Raw genomic sequence first — 20,852 nt, 5'->3', positions numbered from 1 at the left:
TTCTGTGTCTCCCTCTCTCTCTGCCCCTCCCCCGTTCATGCTCTGTCTCTCTCTGTCCCAAAAATAAATAAAAAACGTTGAAAAATAAAAAATTAAAAAAAGAAAGATTATCTTTTAAAGTTAATTTTTGGATGTGGGTGTGTCCTTCAGCTAAGTGTGAAATGTGGTCAATCTTCTGATGCTTGTTAATATATTATTTAAAATAAGAGAAAATGGTGGGGTGCTTGGGTGGCTCAGTCAGTTAAGCATCCCACTCTTGATTTTGGCTCAGGTCATGATCTCACAAACTGTGAGATCGAGCCCAGTGTAGGGCTCTGCACTAATAGTGGGGAGCCTGCTTGGGATTCTCTCTTTCCCTCTCTCACTGCCTCTCCTCAGCTCTTGCTCTCTCAAAATAAATAAATTAAAAATGAATACAATAAAATAAGAGAAAGTGGCAACATCTTTAGCATGAACAAAGAGGTACACTCACAGAACTTGTTTTAAAAGTCTTGATTTCTTCATCTATTCATCTATTGTTGAACACTCAGGTTGTTTCCATGTCATGACTATTGTGACTAGTGCCTCCGTGAGCTCGGGGGTGCAGAGACCTCTTTGAGATCGTGATTTCTTTTCCTTTGAATATATACCCAGAAGTGAAACATACAATGGGATGTTATTCAGCCATAAAAAAGAAAGAAATCCTCCCTTTTGTGACAACATGGATGGACCTGGAGGGCATTATGCTAAGTGAAATAAGTCAGAAAGATAAACATCATATGTTCTCACTTCTATGTGAATCTAAAAAAGCAGAGCTCATAGATGGATGGTTGCCAGGGTCAGGGGCTGCATAAAATGGGGAGATGTTGGTCAAAGGGTACAGACTTGGTTATGAGATGAGTAACTTCTAGGGGTGTAATGTACAGCATAGTGATTATAGCTCATAATACTGTATTATATACTTGAAAGTTGCTAAGAGAGTGGATCTTAAATGTTCTTAACACACCCACACACACCCACACACGCAATCATAATTATGTGAGGTAAAGCAGATGTTGACTAACCTTACCGTGGTAATCGTTCTGTAGCACATACATATATCAACTCAAAATACTGTGCACCTGAAACTTACACCATGTTACCCGTCAGTCAGTTTTCTCATGAAAACTTGGGAGGAAAAGCCCAACCTGATTCCTATCAGGCATGTTTTCCTCTTGGGATTAAGCTCAAGCAGGAGTTTTCCTGTCACTAAAGGGATTCCCTTGCTCACCTGTGCAGATGGTGTGTTCCCCATGTGCCCTGCCTCAGTTCATCAGCCTTGTGTCTTCCGGGTAAACCTGAGCACTTGGCACAGGGGCAGCATGAGGAAGCACTGTCATCCCTGATCTAGATGGTAGAAGGCTGGGCCTAACTGGCCTCTTGGGCCTCATCCCTCCACCAGTAAGAGAAACCAGATTCCTAAAATAAGAAAGGCCTCACTGCAGAGCTGAGCATGCCTGGGCATACTCAGCCAACTGTAGATCCTGCTGTGGAAAAAATTCCTGGGGTCAGCAGAGGCGAAGTTGAAATTTTTATAAATGAATGTTTACTGGAGAATTAAGAGAGGAAGAGGAAACAAATGGAAGATGAGAACAGAGAGCAATAAGCACATATAGTGTGCCCGGCCTCTTGTTCACACACTCTGCTGAACCCCAAGCCACATGGCCGGTGCCCTGGCACAGAGGTTCTTACAGGTCTCTGGCCTCAAATCCCTATTGGTCCCAACCCTGGAAAACCCACTTGTCAATATAACAAGAGTAAAAGTTTGAATTTCCTTTTACCAGTGATGGTGGCTGGGGGGGAAGACCAATTTCTAGTGGCGGCCAGTAATTAAGCCTTTGAAGCATTGAAACCACCAAACTTGAGCCCATATCTGTTAGACAGTGAGAGACACCTTATTAAAGGCCAGTCACACAAGCCACTCAACTGCTTGCACCATGGACCAGCCTGTCTCTCCCCTTGCAGACCTTTCAACCTGAAACATTAATAGTCACGTTATCAATATGTCATTCTCCCACCGTTGCCCTTCTGCAGGTTTATGATTGTCTCCAGGAATTTAAAGAAAAGAAACTTGTTCCTGCCACAACTCATGCACAGACGTTATCCTATGAGGTAAGGTGGTTTTTTAATCCACAGAAGAATAGGGCTTTAAACGTGAAGGCATTTTACTTGCACTGTTAATTTAAATGAATTAAGGACCTAACGGGAGAGTTTGATGATTTTGTATTGCGTAAGTGTTTCTAATTGAGCTTTAATAGAAGGGAGAAAATTAGCCAGCACTTCAAATTTAAACAAACAAACAAATGGCATTTTAAGCATATGTCCATTTCTCTCTTTTTCTCCTAAATCTTAGGCTCAGTTTATCCCATGTAATCCTTGGGTAATGTTGTTATAGAAGTGTTTCCCAAATTTATATCTCTAGCGGGGTTCTTTGCCTGAACTCTTATACCCACTGACTTCTCCCCATTGTACTTAAATGCATGTTTAATGGACCCTTCAAACTTAACATGGCCCATGAGCTCCTGATGGTCCCCACACCCAAAGCTACTTCTCTCCTAACCTTTTCCATCTTAGTAATGACACCTTTGTTTTTGTAGTACCCAGGCCAAACTCCTTGGGGTTATCTGTGACTTTCTCTTTCTTTCATACCTCATACCCAATCTGACAACAGATTCTTCAGGGCCAGTTTCAAAATATATCCAGAATCTCATCACCTCCACTATGCCACATAATAGAAACCTTCATCATCTCGTATACAGATAACTGCAATATAGCCTTCCCCCTTGTCTCCTGCTCTTGCCCCCCCATCCCCATAGTCTATTCCAGCATAGTAGTTGAAGAATTCCTCTTGAAAGGGGTGTCAAATCATGTCACTTCTCTGCTTAAAACCTTCCAATGACTCCCTATCTCAGTGTACACATCACAGTTCTTAGATAGTCAAACATAATATAGTTCCCATTCCCTCTTTGACTTAACACTCACTGCTCTTCCCCTTGCTCACTATGCTCCTGCCAGATTAACCCCTGTGGTTGTTTGAACCAACATGCACCTGCCACAGGCCTTTTGCACTGCTATTCCATATGTCAATAATGCTCTTGCCCATATACTCACATGATTTACTTCCTTATCTCCTTCTGGTCTCCATAGAAATATTACCTTTGCACTAAGTCTTTCTCTGGTCACCCTACCTAAAATTGCAACCCCTCCCTGTCCACCTTCCTGTTTTATTTATCTTTTTAACTCTCATCACCATCAAAAAAAAAATATGGGGATTTTTTTTTTTTTTTGAAAATGGGGATTTTTGTCTGGCACTGTATTTGTATCACTGAAAACAGTACCTAGCACATAGTAGATGTTCAATAGATATTTATCAAATGAATGAAAAAGTGTAATCTATTTTATTATTTATTGCCCAAACTGTATTAAAATAAATATTAAAAAAAAAGAAAGACTTTACCCTCCACTCCAGTAATCAATAATTCACATTGTTCTCAGTTATTCCCAGGAAAACACACATATGATATTTTATTGTTGTAATTGTAGTGAATGGAGGTAAAGCTTAGTAAACTATTTATTTTCATTTGACTGTATGTAATGAGGCTCAACTGCTGAGAATTTATAGAGCTCTGTAAAGTCTTTAAAGGTCTTATGTCCTATCAGAAAGCAGGTCTACACCTAAACCATGGAAAAGAGATCAGAATTTATTCTGTTTAACATTTTTTATTGCAGTAAACACTAAAATTGGTAATGAAATAATAAGTCCTAAAATACAAACTACTATTCCCATTTTCCATTTGATGGAACATCCACAGGATTGGGCTCAAATACCTGGAGAACTCAGGTTCCTTAACCTGCCCATAAAGCATTCATGTTAACAAACAGTTTTAGCGCCACTAGAGGGAAATTGCCTTGGTACATATGATATGACAAAATCATGTTAGTTCTTCCTCCAAGCCTGTAATATGCCAGGACTGGGGCACTGAAGTTTAGATCTACCCCAAATCTTGAATTCAACTTGCTGTAGTAAAGTTTAATGATGAAGGAAAGATTCTGGGCCCCGACTTTAAAGATGAAAATGAAGATTTCAATAACAGCTTGTCTTAGGTTAATGTGCTATATCTGTTATCCAGCCTGGGTGAGGTTAACTAGGTGATGAAGATTTTAAAAAATTTTACAGTGTACACTTTTTTTACCAACCAGGTAGTGGGGATATTACGTGAAACTCCTAAATCCCCTGAGACCCAAGAACTGAGACAAATCCTCCAGGCTCCACATTTTAAGGCAAGTGCTTACTAAAATAGATAAGATATGCCCATCTGGTGCATAAGCACTTTGCATAAGCAAAGTTGGGAAGAAGAAATAAATGTGACAGAAGATGCACTTTCTGAATAGACATTCTATTACTGCACACGGGTGACCAACAGATTGTTCTTAAAGATGTGGGACTCAGATGTGACTGGCTCTGTGTTGTTAGCCATGGAGCTAAACCTGCCAGAGTTATGAGGAGACATCCGGAACTTTCCATGTGTCTTGTTGCCCCCCTACAAGGCCATTGTCCCTCTAAAGTTCTGGGGGACAATCAGGGTAGTATACTTCCTTGTAAATATTTTAAGTTTTAGATAAAGTGTATGAAGATGTTTGGAAAATATAGTATAAGGATGATAAACTCAATGAGAGGTATATGAAGAACAATTGATTAAAAAGCATTTGATTGCAGAAAGGAAACCTATCTCATAGCACTTATAGAATTTGAGATCATTTTATCAACAGATGAGAATTTTAAGAGAAGGTCTGCATTTGGAGCAATGGAACTTATGAGTCAAATTTTTAGTTTACAAGATAACCCTAGAGAATTTTCTCTGAGTTCCAGTGAAGTTCTGTCCTCCAATCTCAGGCTGGGCTATCAAATGACTACTTCCCCACCCGATGAAATAAAAATTGAACAAAATGGGCCATTAGAAGGAACTCTTTGCTCATACCCTAAATCAGGAAGCTACTTTTTCTCATTCTGTTCCTCATAGGCCCTTGGGAGTCACTGACAAACTAAACCGGCAAGATGTTTTGATTACTATCCCCCATTCTGCTTTAATTAGAGAAAATATTACAAAAGTTATTCTGTAGTTCAAGCTTGTAGGAGCACCATGGATTACATGGATTTGCAGGAAATGAGAAGTGACAAAACACATTTTAGCAGAAATGCAAGAATATATTATGTATCACTTACCCTCTCCCTGCCTTGCTTCTTTTAAAATGGGGACAATAAATATAGCTGCCTCACAGAGTTATGGTGAAGACTGAGTTAATCCACATAATCCAGCGTGTACGTGTTGGTTGTTGTGGTAGTAGTGATGGTGGCGGTGTCTTGGACAGAGTATTGGCTCCCTGTCTTCTAAATGCGTATGTCCTATGTGTGACGTTTACTCACCTTGCCTTCTCTGTTCCTAGGCCTTGCTCAGTGCCCATGACACCGTGGCTCAGAAAGATTTTGAGCCCCTTCTCCCCCCATTGCCAGACAACATCCCTGACAGTGAGGAAGCAATGAGGATTGTTTGTTTGGTGAAAAACCAACAGCCCCTGGTAAGGAAATCACTTTATCTTTTCGTTAGAATTATACCATGGTTAATTGTGAACCAAGTGTTAATTATGAACTAAGGGTTGATTGTGAACTCTATTATCTCTAGTAGTTATTTAATATAATGTTAACTATTCTTGTCTCTAGTCACAGTATAGTTTGAGGCATTCAGAAAATGTGAGGGGATCCAAGATAATGGCTGAAGCATGTCCTAGCAACTTTTGCCTGTGGCTTTAAACACATGATACATTATCATGTTTTCTCTAGGAAAGATTTTTGCTTAGTGTTTTTCTTTGTTGAAAAATCTGTGAGAAATAAGACTTATTTTATTTTATTATATTTATTGTTTGGCTCTCTGAGGTACATACATTTCACTAAATTCCAATGTACTTATCTAAGTTTTTTTCTCTTTATTGATGGGAAGCTAAGTGAGGTATTAATTTGATTTTCTAAGAAGTCTCTTTGATTAGGTTGTAATGGTGAGAGCTTTCTTTATCTTTGTAAGGATCTAAATACTCTTTTGTATCTATGTGGTTGGATAGAGACTTTGATAGGCCAAGGTTGAATGAATGGCCTTGTCTTTTTGATGGCATGGTATGGCCCTGGTTGGTATAAATATCCTCTTCTGACCAGACCAGAGGCATATTGAGGGAAGCCACCAGAAAAATGGTCATGTTAGGTAAAAGAGGGATTCCACTGCACTCTTTCTCCAGGGAGCTACCATCAAGCGCCACGAGATGACAGGGGATATCCTGGTGGCCAGAGTCATCCACGGAGGGCTGGCCGAGAGAAGTGGTAAGCTGAGCAGCAGAGTATGGATGTGACCAGAGAAATAGGAAACCATTACTTGTTTAGTCTTCTTTCAAGGGAAACCCAGCTTTCCTAAACAAGGTCAGGGCTTCTGTGCGTTGCATTGGTTACTAGGAAGGAGGGAATAAATATTCCAGAAAATCCTGTTTCCCTCCTTCACTGAGGCCCCATATTAATGTTCTCTCAGTTTACATTCTTGTGGTAACCTACCAAACTAAGTATTATCAGGCCATTCTGCAGAAGAGGAAACTGAGGCTCAAAGAGATTAAGTAACTAATGTATGCACGGTTTTCAATTAGACTCAGGATGCAAGTCCGGGTCTGTCCGCTCTATAGTCCCAATTCTCTCCCTTCACCTGGTCCTTCCGCTTGCAACAAGGCTCTGTTCCACCTTGAAATGCCTGTTGCTTGCCTTTTCTACAAGTGAACTGAATTTCCTTCCTTTCACGGCTGCATTTCCGTGCCTGCTGCCCCATGTCCTCACTTCCCAGGGCCTTGGAGACGGGATGGGCTTCATACCCCAACATTCTTAGAGCAGTGGCCCCAGGATTTCCTAGTTGCTAAGTCCACTGTCCCTTCCTTTGGCCTCAGTTTTATTTTTACTTTCTGGAATATTTGGTGTCATTGACCATAACTGTCTTGAAGTGTTCATCACCCATGGTTTCTGTTCCACAACGTCATCCTGCTTCTCACCTCTCCCTCCGACAACTCCACTGTTTACTTCATACTTCTCAAGGCTTGATCTTAACCCCCATGTTTCTCCATGTTTCCTCTTTTGAAGAATGCCCCTCCCCTTTCCTTTTCATTTATCATTTACTCATGATATCTTCACTTTACAGCATCAGATTAGCAGAAATAGAAATATCACCATCACTTAATACCCAGTAAAGAGGTATAAAATGCGATTCTCTGTGCTTTGGTGGTGGTGTACTCCAGAATAACCAGCCTGTATTATTATTGTTATTATTTCAGAGTAAATGTTTAAATGTTAGAGCATGCTTGGCTTAATGAGTTTGCTAAAAATCTTTGGTACAGCTACCTCTATTTTTTGCCAGTTTCCTTGTATCTTCCTTTGTTTTGTGTTCCTGTTTGCCTAGGGCTGTTATATGCTGGAGACAAACTGGTGGAAGTGAATGGAGTTTCAGTTGAGGGACTGGACCCTGAGCAAGTGATCCATATTCTGGTAACAGTCTTCTGTTTGCCTTCTCCACGACTCAGTGCAATGCTGTGGCTGACCTGAGCCTGTCTGGCCCATGGTGTGTGTGCTGAAACATGAGGGGGGTTTGGTCCTTTCTCCAGACCCCCAGACCTTTTCTGTTTCTGCTGGGAGACTTCTCTTGCCAAGCTGCTCTTTTGGCCTCAGTAAGGCTCTGCCAATCCCCCCAGCCCAGGCTCCTTGTTGCCTGAGATGCTCCTTTGGAAACTGAAGCTGGGGTGGCCAGAGTGAGACTCTGGAGGAGTGTCTGAACCTGAGCAAATTACCTTTGCTCCCCTAACATTTTTATACAGCTGAAATCTATTCACTGTCTTCCTTGAGGTAGCTTTGGGGTAGAAAAGATGTCAGGGGAGGCTACCCTATGGGAGGGGGAATTCCTTGCCTGTCTTGCCCACCATCATTGGTGGTTGAAACTGGGGATTTACGACCAGTTTATGGTTTAGGTTTCTTTTAGGTCCCATTTCCACTTTTCAAACCTTTGCCTGAATCACAGTCCAGCTGTCATAGCCATAGTGGTATGCCCCCCCACCTCCCCATGCACACCCCAAGTGTGGGGGCTGACATGGATTACTATTTATCATAGTGGTTCTCAAACTGAGTTTTGGGGGGAACCCTAAATTTTCATAGATGTGCCTCAGGGACTACGTGAGAGGTGGGATTATAGGGAATATACTAAGCACCAGAACATTGTGCAAACCACATGCTATGAGATGCTGCACATGAGCTTTAAGGACTGTCAGTTGCAGACACACATGGCTCCACCTCAGCCATTTTGGTGCCAGCTTCAGAGCCAGGATGGTGGGGTTGTGAAATTTCTGAGCGACATTTGTTCCTCTCTGGATCTCTAATACCTGCCACAGTGCATGTGACAGGAGGATCTTGCCTTCTCCATCAGTCTAATAGGTTCTCCGTCTTCTCAAAATGTTTGAGGGCCCCCCTTCCCCCCATGAGCTTAGAGCTTGTCCATCCCCTCAGAAGACTTGGGAGCCCTCTTCTTCCCCATCAGACTGGGCTGCCTGGCACAGGAACAGGTGTTCGGGAAGTAATTACTGACTCAAGTTTGAGGAGGGAAAGTCAGATCAGGACCTCATCTCCTTCCCCAGTGTCTGTGGGAAGAAGACCTTGCTGAATAAGGTCACAAGATGGAGTGTTCCTGGGGGAGGCCAGGCCTCAGAGTGGGGTTTAGCAGGCCAGGAACTCTGGAGCCCCATAGCAGGGCAGAAGCTGAGCTAAATTTCTTCCTAATTTCCACTTCTGCATGGTGATATTTAGCTATTGAACCCTTGTAAAAGTCCCTGTGGGGGATGTCACCCTTAAAACTGGGCACACTGTGTTATAACTCCATCTGCTAAAATGTCATAACCCAGTGAACTCTGTGATTTGTTATTCTCCCCCTCCCCTTTGACATTTTCTAGGCTATGTCTCGTGGTACAATTATGTTCAAGGTGGTTCCAGTTTCTGCCCCTCCTGTTAATAGCCAGAAGATGGTAAGAATACACTGAGCCTTCATAATCACATATAGGAAATCCTCAAATAACAATAATAGTGACTTAATATTTTGTATCATACTACCCTCCTCTATAATGTGTTGAACATTTGTTCAGTACTGTGTTGCACATTTTGTTTTGAGAGACAGAGAGGGAGAGCACAAGTGAATGAGGGCAGAGATGGATAGAGGGAGAGAGAGAATACCATGAAGGGGGTGGAGAGAGAAACAGGGCTCACCTGAAATGGGGCTCGTGTTCACCCGAAGCAGGGCTTGAGCTCACCCCATGCGGAGATCAAACTCATGAAGCGTGAGATCATGACCTGAGCTGAAGTCAGATGATTAATCTACTGAGCGACCCAGGCGCTCTGGACATTTTTCAATATTGATGACATGAGAGGCAAATGAGTAAATGAATACAATAAAAGGAGATGGAGTACAAGAAGTTAAAAAGTAATATCAAGAATGGGAAACACTTGAGCAAAAACTTCTCAGTACTAAGAGATTCTGTTGGCAAAGTCACTTTTTTGGTGGATCTTAGACTCAGTTCAAGAGGCAGGTTCCCCTTTTGGAGAGTATGGGGAGGAAAGATAGTAACAGTAGGTAGAGGAGTAGAGAAATGGTTTTAAGTCTTGACAGCCCATGGGCAAGGGTTCTTTTGATGGGACCATTTTGTACCTACTGTCAGGTATATGTTCGTGCCATGACCGAGTACTGGCCCCAGGAGGATCCTACTATCCCCTGCATGGATGCAGGGTTGCCTTTCCAGAAAGGGGACATCCTGCAGATTGTGGACCAGAACGATGCCCTCTGGTGGCAGGCCCGGAAAATCTCAGACCTTGGTACCTGTGCTGGTCTAATTCCTTCTAACCACCTTTTGAAGAGGTAAGGAAATTCTTACTTCTGGACTCAGGACTGAACTATCAGGACATAAAATGTTTCTCAGGCTTCTGTTATTGTATTTAAGATTAGGTAAAGAGTGACAAGCAGATAGATAAACATATACACTGGTCTGTAAATCCAAAAGTCAACTTATCCATATGCCCTAAGCATTTTAAATACTCAGGAGACCAGAAAAATCATATCATATAGAAAAGAGAGAAAAGCACTTGTGAAACTCAAAAAGATAGTTCTAACTCCCTCTATTAATCATTCAGGCCTGAATTGAAATGTCAGTTATTGAATCTGAACCCACGGCTGTCATCTGTGTGTCCTTGAGATCTGAGGGAATGAGCAAAGATAGAAAATAGAAAAGGGTCCAAGGCCCAGCCAATGTTAAGAAATTGAGAGGAAGAAAAGGAACTAGCAAAAGAGATTGAGGAGTGACCAATGAGGCGGGATGAAAATCAGGACAGTATAGTGTCTGACCAACCACGTCAGCTGCTATAGAGAGGACTGAGAACTAACCATTGGATTTAGCAATATGGCAGTCATAAAAGCAATTTGAAGAAATTATGGCATGAGACATTTTAGTACAAAGCAGAGCAGAGCAATGGGAAAGTAGCTGGAGAGGAAAGGGGAGTGGTGTGAAAGAACTTTTTTAGATGAGGTACATAATGCTCGTAGGAACAGTCCAGTGAGAGGGAAAACTTTTATGACAGAGAAAAAGAAAGGAACTGCTGTTGTCAATGTCCTTGAGCAGACAGACGGAGACATGATCTAGTACAGTTGGACAACACAGGGGTTAGAGGTGCTGACCCCCCATGCAGTCAAAATTCTGCATATAACTTCTGACTCCCCCAAACCTAAATACTAATAGCCTACTGTTGGCCAATAATATAAACAGTGGATTAACACATGTTTTATGTTATGTGTATTATATACTGTATTCTTATAATGAAGTAAGCTAGAGAAAAGAAAATATTAATAAGAAAATCATAAGGAAAGGAAAAACACATTTGCAGTACTGTACTTGTTTATTGGAAAAAATCCATGTACAAGAGGGCCTGCTTAAAGGTCAACCATATACAAGTAGAGGCGTTGGCCTTATACAGGATCATAAACAGTAATAGTAACAGCAGAGAATCCAGAATGTGTGGACATAGTTGAGGGTGAGGATATGGCGAGAGCTTGTGGAAGTTCTCTGATTGTCTCAGTGAAATAAGAAGGAATGTTGTAAGCTGAGAGTGAGGGTGGGTAAAGAAATGCTGGGAAAGAGAGAGGAAGAATGATGAAAACATGCACCTCTCCTCACTTCCATGGTCAGGGAAATCAGCCAGCAGGAAAGAAATCAGCAAAAGCTACTCAACACAGCTATTCCCCTTCCCCCAGAGCTTGTTTACCAGCACACAGCTGTCAATGGAGAGGAAACAAGCCACCTCTTAAAAGATGCAGGGGAGCAGTTCCCTCAGGAGACCTGGGATTTGGTTAGAGCACGAGGGCGAAGGGCTCACCTACTCACAGTAGGGGCTGAAGTCTGGCCCTTTGTTGAAGACTGACTTCGACTTCCATGGGGTGTGTGAAAGGGCTTCAGGGAAGGCGGGTGGTAGACAGAGCCTTACAGGGATTAACATGCAGAGGATAAGGGATGACCCAAGCTTTGGGGGACTGACATAAACAGGGATAAAGGCTTTATAAGGTTAGTCCTTATGGTCTCAGGGCAGAAAGCAGTGAGGAGGCTCAGGTAGGGGTCTTGCAAGGAGCCCACAGAAATGACAGGCTTATTGGATTAGCGCGCAAATAAAGGATGCAGAAGGAATTGAAATCCACATGGCTCTAAGGGATTGAGCATCAACAACCTGGGAGGGGAACCGGAACATGCTGTGAAGATTCAGAGACCAGGTGAAGCAGGCTTACCCACTGGAGAGGCAGGGGCCTATGGGTCAGTCGCTGAAGCTCTGGGGCCTGTGGCCAGATTTTTCAGTCTAAGAGTTGCTCTGAAAGGAGCCTGTAAGACAGGAAAAACGTGATAAGAAAACCTGTATATTTGGAGAATATTTGACAATGTGTTTGGAGGAGAAATCTCCCTTTTCACTTGGGTAGAAGCAGCAGAATTCTAGGGAGCACTGGATCTATTTCACCTGAGTTAACCTGAGTTGATTTTTTTTTTTTTTCCTCATGGTGTATTTCTTTGTGCATAGGAAGCAGCGGGAGTTCTGGTGGTCTCAGCCATACCAGCCTCACACCCACCTCAAATCCACCATATGTGAGTGTGCTGATACCTCAAACCCAGCGTGTGCATCGTGGGGAAGCCTGCTCCTTCTCTCCCAGGGCTGGCTTCCTGCCCAGGAGAGGATCTCTGACTGTCCCCACTGCCCAAATAAGCTCCTAGCAGCCATCTGAAATCCTACTCTGCACCTTCATGCCTTTGGATTTATAAGAGTTTTCAGTTTATAAAAATGCAAATGTTCCTGTGTCGGTGATACCTTCTGTGATGGCCCCCCAACTCTGAGTGCCTCGAGGTCTTTACAGCTAGCTTATACATTATACATATGCTGGTGAACAAGGCTGCACACACAAACCTTCATGTGGGCTCTATGCAGGGGGGTTAAATTTCACACTATTCAGAAGCTCTGATGAACAGTCGTGTGTGCATTTGATGAATAAACATGGGACTGAATTATTACTTAATCAATGCAGTTTCCTCGCTAGATGGCAATATTCAAACGGCAGTGGGGGAATGGTTAGTAAAGGTATCCATGGTGGCAAAGCTTGTGAACTACTTGCCACCTGAAAAGAGGGGCTGCAGCTTGGCAGAGCTCACCTGGAACTGTCTGAGCAAGGCCCTTTCAGAAATGGCCCTCACCAGGCCTCCCCCCACTCTCCGAAAGGAAGTAAGGTTGGGGGTGCCAGGAGGGAGGGAGAGGGACCTGAACGGGAGGCTGCAAGGGGACTAAAGCAGACAACAGTGTCAGTGTCACCAATTGGCCCATGGCAAGTCCTTACTTTATTACTCGTCTAAGCCCAAAATTAGTTTTTCTTCTCTTTTTCTCTTGAAAATTTATGATGACAATCATAGAGACATTTTTGAAAGAAGAAAACTCTCTTATAATTCCTTCAGAGTGGCAATGTTTATTTATTTATTTTTGAGAGAGAGAGAGGGAGACAGAATCCCAAGCAGGCTGTGCACTGTCAGCACAGAACTGATGTGGGGCTTGAACTAAAGAACCCAGAGATCATGATATGAGTGGAAATCAAGAGTCGGATGCTTAACCAACTGAGCCACCCAGGTGCACCTATCTTTTTTATTTAACTTAACATTTTATCAGAAACATTTTTCATGATGTGATCTTTATAGTGATATTTTAGTTATTTCTTTGTGTTTTGAAAAAGTTTTTTTTTTGTTTTTTACCAAACCAGATTGAGGTACTTCTTTAATTCAGTTTCCTATTTCATTTCTCAAAGGCACATTGAAATGCTAATAAAGCTTCTTTTTTTAAAAAACATTTTAATGTTTATTTATTTTAGAGAGAGAGAGAGAGAGAGAGAGAGAGAGAGACAGAGCATGAGTGGGGAGGGGCAGAGACAGGGAGACACAGAATCCGAAGCAGGCTCCAGGCTCTGGGCTGTCAGCACAGAGCCTGATTCAGGGCTCAAATTTACAAGCCATGAGGTCATGACCTGAGCCAAAGTCGGGTGTTTGACTGAGCCACCCAGGGGCCCCGCTAATGAAGCTTCTAATCAGCATCTGGTAACTAGGAGGACCCCTAGTTGATGTTTAATTGGCTCCTGTAGCCTAAGTGTGATTTACGTTAGACTTTTGGAAAAGCCCATCCTGAAATATGGTTTGTAGCCCCTATTCTTATACTCACAAATCTCTAAGTCCAGGAACCTCAAGGGTGGAGTCACTGACTTAATTGGTCACTTTTCATAGGGTTGTTTCTCATGGGGCATGTTCAGTTTCTAAATTATTAGATCATTCCTTTTCTTTTTAACTGTTTTAGATGATGCTGTAATAAGTATTATTTTGTATCTTTCTGATTAATGTTACCATAGAGGGGAAAAATCTCAGGAACAGGTTATTAGGAGGTATGGGCACTTTTATTTAACAAGACTTACTGAAAAATTTGCAGATGGCTATCATAAATATATTACTAAAGATGCTCATACAATTAAGTTGCCGCTGTTCTGTCTTTTTTCTTTCTTTCCTTCCTCTCTCCCCCTTCTGCATTCCCCCTTCCTTCCTTCCCTCCCCCTTCCTTTCTTCCCTCCTTCCTGCCCTCCTTCCTTCATTCCTTCCTCCCTTCTTTCCTTCCTCTCTTCCTCCCTCTCTCCCTTTTATTCCAGTCAAGATTTGAGTTCCTAAAATATTCTGAACTAAGTGCATTAATTCAGAAATGAATAGAACACAACCCTTATAGAACTTTACGGAGGGAAGGGAGTGGGATTTGCCAGAAGCAAAATCCCCATTTCCAACAAGATTCATAAATGTATTAGTTTCTATAGGATACATATTTATCATTTCATTACAAATTTTTCATTTATCATTTGAATAGCCTTCAAATTTCTATAGATTAAGCCTAGAACATTAATTAAATGATTTTGGCACTTTGCTTTTCTTATTGTAAGTTAATCTGAAAAACCATAGCATTAACTATTGTGCTCTCTCTCACTCTCTCTTTTTTTTTTCCCACTTCCATTATTTGTCTGTATCCAGCAATTTCTATGGAAGAAGGTAAGAAATAGTATTTGAAAAAAGAAACCCTCATCTCCAAAGTCTTGTAGAACTTTTGTATAGTTTTGTTAATTCACTTCAATTCAGTTCAGCTATTTATTAAGCTCTTCCTATATACCTAGTAGTGTTCCAATCACTAAGATCTTAATTTGTCAAAAGATGTCAGTCAAAAGAAAGCACACATGATGTAATTGTCCTAACACTGAGAGGAATAGGAGAAAATAGAGATAACATTTATATGCAGCACGTGGTAAAAATTCAATAAAAGTTGTGAAACTGGCTTGCTGTTTTGTGTCAGCTGTTTTACACACACTGTCTTAAAAATAACCCTGTAAGGAATTCGTGATTGTTCCCATTTTATGGATGAAAAGATTGAAGTCCAAAGAAGGTAAGAATATTGCCAGATGTTGCAGGCAGTGTAGTCTGGATTGAAGCTTCTGTTTCAGAGGCAAATGGAACCTCCAGTTATTACTTCTCTCTCTGAGCCCAGACACCCAGATGACTCATTATGATGCCACACACACACTTACAAAAGCAAGAAGGCAAGATGCTATCTGCTTGTGGAGGGGAAGAGAGGCTAGAAGAGCACTCCCCTAGGCACCCCCACAGCTCAATCCTGAAACTGGAAATGGGCAGGTCTTTGGAAAGGCGGGGTCTCTGAGTTCTTGGTGGGTAACAAGCCCACTGTCTTAATCTGCTCAGGTGGCCATAACAAGATACCACAGACTGGGTGGCTTACACAACAGACACTATTTTTCTCACAGTTCTGACAGCCAGAAGTCTAAGATCAAGGTTCAGCCGGTCTGGTTTCTGATGAGATTTTCTGGCTTGCAGATGACTGCCTGTCCTTTTGGATTGGGCCCCAATCAATCTTATGACCTCATTCAACCTTAAAGGCCCTGTTTTCAAATACAGTCACACTGGGGGATAGGACTTCAACATATAAATTCGAGAGGGATACAGATCAGCCCATAACACCTACCCTTTGCCTATAGTGTGGAATTGTTGATTTTGAGAGAATAAAATCAGTGTCTGTCTTGGATCCCAGGCTTGCAAGTTAGAAAAATCAGGGCTACTTGTGCTGTTACTGGAAATTCACTCGTGTAAATTCCTCTGTAAAACAGGAATAATAATAGTAGTTTTCTTTGATAAAAAAACGAAAAAACAAAACATAAAACCTCTAGTTATGTCTTAGGAACTAATAAATTCACTGTTGTTATAAAATACTAATCTGAAATGTAATCTCTGAATAATTATAAGGAATTGAATGGCAGCTATGTTACTTGTTTATCTGTGCCCCTACCTCTATAAAACAGTATTATTTTGTAAAAATTTTTATATTGCATATGTTACTTAAAAACCATAGTTAATGATATGGTCTGTAAGAAGGTGGTGATAGGTTTATTATGTGACTTGATAATATTATAGCTTATTATACAGATAATTACTTGCACTTTTGGAACATGACAAGACTTATTTATTAAACCACTATTTATTTCTCACCTAGGAAGTGCTGGGCACTATGGTAGGCACAAGATGTATAGTGCTTTCCAAAAAAAAATTATTTTTTCAAAACGTACATTTACATTAACTATTTTCATATTAAAAGGAAAATTCAGTTCAACTTAAATAATTTGTCATGTACCTATTCTGTGCAAGACACTGTACTAAGCTCTGTAAAATATGTAAAAATTAGCAAGACAGTTTATGCTTTTAAGGTACTATCTAGGAGGGCAAATAAGACAAATACTCAAATGGTTGTATTATATTACATCTATATATTAGGATAGATGTGTAGTAGCAGGGAGTTCAAGGTAGTAGGAAGAAAATGCTATGCAGTTCATGGCAGAGATAATCATTTTAGTTAATGTTTGAGATGGACCTTGAAGCATTACAGGCAAAGGGAACAGCATAAGCAAAGTACAGAGGACTGACTGATGGTGGCTACTGTAATGGGAATATAAGATATGTGAAGGAAAGAAATGGACAATAGCCTTCAAAGTTGGGTTTGGGTCATGTTGTAGAGGGTTTTGAATATTAGGTGGGGTCGGCTTTAAAAGTTATGGTCTCTTATTCTCTTATATATACCCTAGTTAAAGGTAAAAATAGTTAATTTTTTAACATTATTTTTATATATTATAATATGTATTATTTATTATTTTAACATTTATTGAGTGCTTACCATACACCTGAGCTTTTCATACACTATCTCAGTTTATCCTCACTTACATGGGAGGTATTGCTACCATCTCCATTTATAGATAGAAAACTGAGGCTTGAGGTAAACTAATTTGTCCATTCATAAAGCCAATGCTTTTAAAATGTTAACCATTTTATGTTATGTTGCCTTCTATACCATAGATTTTCATTGAATATGGTGGAGTCCTTTTTATCTCTCCAAGTGAGCAAGCATAAGGAATATGCTTGTTGTAAGAGTAACATTATTGTAAGGTGGTCTGAGTTTACTGACATAAGCCTATACGTTGGGAAACTCATACATTTTAAGTTCTATTTTTCCCTTACTGTCCTCTTTTATAGAAGATGACATGAAGATTGATGAGAAGTGTGTGGAAGCAGGTAACATTTCCTTTTGATAGAATTACCACCAGAAGGCATATGAAGCACTTCAGCAGTAGATTCTCTCACGCAGAGTTGGCCAAATGGAGCCACAGGTTTCCTCTGGAAGAAATGTGTAAAATGAATTCCCCTGTGCCTGCCTTTTTCTGTGGTTCTGGCACTTGGAAGGGAGGCACAGCTATGGGAATGTCTCCAGGCTCCAAAACCAACCTTCTACTAAGTGTTCTAGAAACCAGTGTCTTAGAAATGATCACAGGAACATTCAGTAATACTCAGGTGTTACATTCAGTAACATTCAGGTGGAATGTCTGGAAACCACCATGCTTTTGTGAAATACTATAAAATACTGAAATGCCAATTTTTAAAAAGCAACATATAGCTTTTGTTATTGTTTGGTACCATCTTCTGGTGGATTCTAGTATAGATAAATAGAAGTGGGTTCCAAATTTTTGAGAAATATATGAAAACTTTTTACATTTCTATACTTAATTTTTTTTTTTTGTAAATTGGGAAAAGGTTTTCCAAATTTAGTGGCATAATGAAGATTGGCTCAAGAATCACCAGAGTATTGTTGGGACAGTAGTTGGAGAGTCCTTAGTCAGATAAGTGAATTTGTCTTGGCTTTCTGGGCTAATCTAGTTTTTAGAAATTAAAGAACAATATGAAATCTTTAAATTGTGGATATTTTAAAGATTCACATATACTTCCCAGAACAACTACAGAATAATGCTGACACCATATTTATTTTGCCAGGTACACATTCGGGTTTTTAAAAACTTGCAGTAATATTCATTTCTTTCTATAATTTTAATTTACAATTTTTATTAGGTAATACATTCACATATTTTATAATTCAAAAACTTCCAAAGTATAGAGTTCCTCCCTTTCCCTTCTCCTCTACTCAGTTTTATTTCTTGAGTAAATAAATGCTCTCAGTTTCTTCCTGATCCCTCCAGACATATTCTGTGCATGTAAAAGCAATGATGTATATTTTTTCTCCTCTCCCTATCATCATCCTTACCATTCTTTTAAAAATACCTTTAAAAAGAACACAACAAAAAAGACTTTTTGATGGTACACTATACACACTCTTCTGTCCCTGGCTTTTCTCCTTAGCATTGTATATGATTCCATCTTAGTACTTAAAGAGCCTCTTCCTTTGTTTTTAACACCTTATTGGTTAAATAAATTATTGTGCATTTATATAATCACTTATCAGTAGATGTTTGAGTTATGTCCAGTCTGTTCTATTACAAACAATGCTACAACAAATAGCTTTGTAAATATATTGTTCCACATGGTATGAGTAAACCTTAGATGCAGTATTGCCTGATCCAAGGACGCAAGCATTGGTAATGTTGCTATATATTTCAAATTGCTCTCCCTCTACATTCTAGTTTCATGATCCTTAATATCTCTTTAAAATGCTAAAAAGAACTGTTTTAACTGAAAGTTGGTTTACATAAAATCTTTCCTTATCACCTACACAAGCCTATGCAATCAAACCAATATACTCACTCTCCTTGCCACATTCCTGTTGCTTATGGTTCCTCCCCACCCTCTACCCTGCCCCAACCTTCAGTCAGGGTGCATCTCTCCTCCATCTGAAAGCCCTCTAATAGCAAAGCTGTCTGACAATCCATTGGAGTTTCCTGTGACATTCTACCTTTCCCTTCCCTCTGAGCCTCTTTTACATTTTATTTAGTCTCTTTTATTTTATTTTATTGATTATAGCCTCATACAGCATACCTGCTTATTGTCATAGCCCAGCTACTTAATACCACATATCTCATTTAAAAGTTCAATATGCCATAGAGACACCACTGACTTGGCCTTGATTCAGGAAAAATTTTTAGAAGTTAGTGTGTATGCAGAAGCATAGGGTCAGGGAATTCATCTGTTAAAGTACAGGTTCAGTATTGATAGTAATAAAATGACACTTTTGGTTTTTTTTGTGTCCCCATGGGAAACCATAGATGAAGAAACATTTGAATCTGGTAAGTAAAAAATGAATATTTGGTATTGATTTTTAAGAGTGTATTCCAGATATTGGTATAATTTAAACACACATCTAGGGATATGATACAATAATTGTTTAAATACCTCAACAGTATAATTGTGAGATATTACAAGCTTCACCTTAGCCAGTGCTTCTTTTGGGGCATTTTGGAGCTCTTTGGGATCATTTTTTGGTTGTCACATTGATTTGGGGCACTGGCCTTTAACTGGTAGGACTCAGGAATGCCAGATGTCCTGCAGTGTGTGAGACCATCCTGCGTAATATTTTTAATGTCCTATTGGACAAAACACATTACAAATATAAATGAGCAGTTCCTTAACACACAATAGTGATATACATTTTCATAAGACATAACATGAAAAGCTCAGTTGTTTAGAAGATAGTCACTATGGAGAGAGACATTTAAACAGGATTAAAGAAATTGCCTCGCAACTATTGAATAATTTACTCCACACATTCTGTCCGCTCCATACTGATAGTAAATAAACTAGAAAGTGAAGTATCTATGCTGATTGATTATTTTCTTTTACTTTAAAATGTTATTTGTTATTATTGATGACATATGGTATCACCAAGTGTGTGATACCAACATCAGAGTAATGTTGACATCATTAGTAATGAAATAGGTCTCACAGAGTATTTTGAAAACTGGCAACCTTTTGGAGCATGTTAACATTACTCAACTGCTCCCAAGTATATTTCCTCCTTTTCTCCAGTTCATCAGATTATAATTGCTTTGGTATATTATCCCTACTTCAATTAAGGCAATTTCCCTTTTATATACAAGTAAACCTGGTCTGTCATTACTTATCAGAGCACTTTTTATTTCAGAATTTACTGTTACTTTGCCCTTCTATTTTTCTATACTTCATATAAGGAATATTTTCACTTCCTTTAATCCATGCTTCTTCATTATAAGTGGGTATAAGCATCTAATAGTTTCTTATTCATAGTTTCTTATGTCTTCTAGAGAAGTCATGCCTGAGGATTAATATTTTGAAATACACATTTTTAAAATATAAATGAATTCTTTTTAATTTTTTTCTTTATATTACAGTTAGAGTATTGCATTGGTTTTTAAAATTAAGTGTGCAATAGATTATATTAATTTGATTTCATAAGAATCGAGAGATTGCCACAAATATTGGTTATAAAAAAGATGGCACTAAGACATATAGAGTTGAGAACTATGCACCTAAATTATTTACTTACCATTTATGTTGTTTCTAAATTTTCTAGTTTTGGGGTGCCTGAGTGCTTCAGTCAGTTAAGCATCCAACTTCGGCTCAGGTTGTGAACTCACAATTCATGAGTTTGAGCCCCCATATGGGGCTCTCTGCTGTCAGTACAGAGCTCACTTTATATCCCAGGTGCCCTTCTAAGTAAGTAACTCTTGATACTCATTCATGATGCTTAATTCTGTTACTTAGAGCTCTTAGTGGGCAGTTACATTTCTTCAGTTTTGATCTCAACTCTTTTCTGAATTTAGTGTCATGTGACCTTGAATTTCTCTGGGAGGTGATGATATAATCTAATTAGG

At 39.9% G+C, this 20,852-nt stretch overlaps 1 protein-coding gene across 1 annotated transcript in view; it reads left to right on the top strand.

Moving 5' to 3' along the window:
• Window positions 1-20,852, top strand: part of MPP4 (membrane palmitoylated protein 4) — a gene marked incomplete at its 5' end in the record, with an annotated part of 37,409 nt that overhangs the window by 3,068 nt on the left and 13,489 nt on the right. The window contains 11 exons of the mRNA XM_007090032.2: window positions 2,053-2,130; window positions 4,219-4,299; window positions 5,464-5,595; window positions 6,304-6,385; window positions 7,497-7,582; window positions 9,031-9,102; window positions 9,790-9,986; window positions 12,182-12,246; window positions 14,698-14,715; window positions 17,254-17,292; window positions 19,269-19,289. Of these exons, the coding sequence (XP_007090094.2) occupies window positions 2,053-2,130; window positions 4,219-4,299; window positions 5,464-5,595; window positions 6,304-6,385; window positions 7,497-7,582; window positions 9,031-9,102; window positions 9,790-9,986; window positions 12,182-12,246; window positions 14,698-14,715; window positions 17,254-17,292; window positions 19,269-19,289 (871 nt within the window). The remainder of the gene's footprint in view (window positions 1-2,052; window positions 2,131-4,218; window positions 4,300-5,463; window positions 5,596-6,303; window positions 6,386-7,496; window positions 7,583-9,030; window positions 9,103-9,789; window positions 9,987-12,181; window positions 12,247-14,697; window positions 14,716-17,253; window positions 17,293-19,268; window positions 19,290-20,852) is intronic.

This window comes from Panthera tigris, chromosome C1 (assembly GCF_018350195.1).
Source record: "Panthera tigris isolate Pti1 chromosome C1, P.tigris_Pti1_mat1.1, whole genome shotgun sequence".
NCBI classification, from domain to species: domain Eukaryota; kingdom Metazoa; phylum Chordata; class Mammalia; order Carnivora; family Felidae; genus Panthera; species Panthera tigris.
The sequence above is the reverse complement of the archived record's forward strand: the minus strand, read 5'-3'. Positions and strand labels throughout refer to the sequence as shown.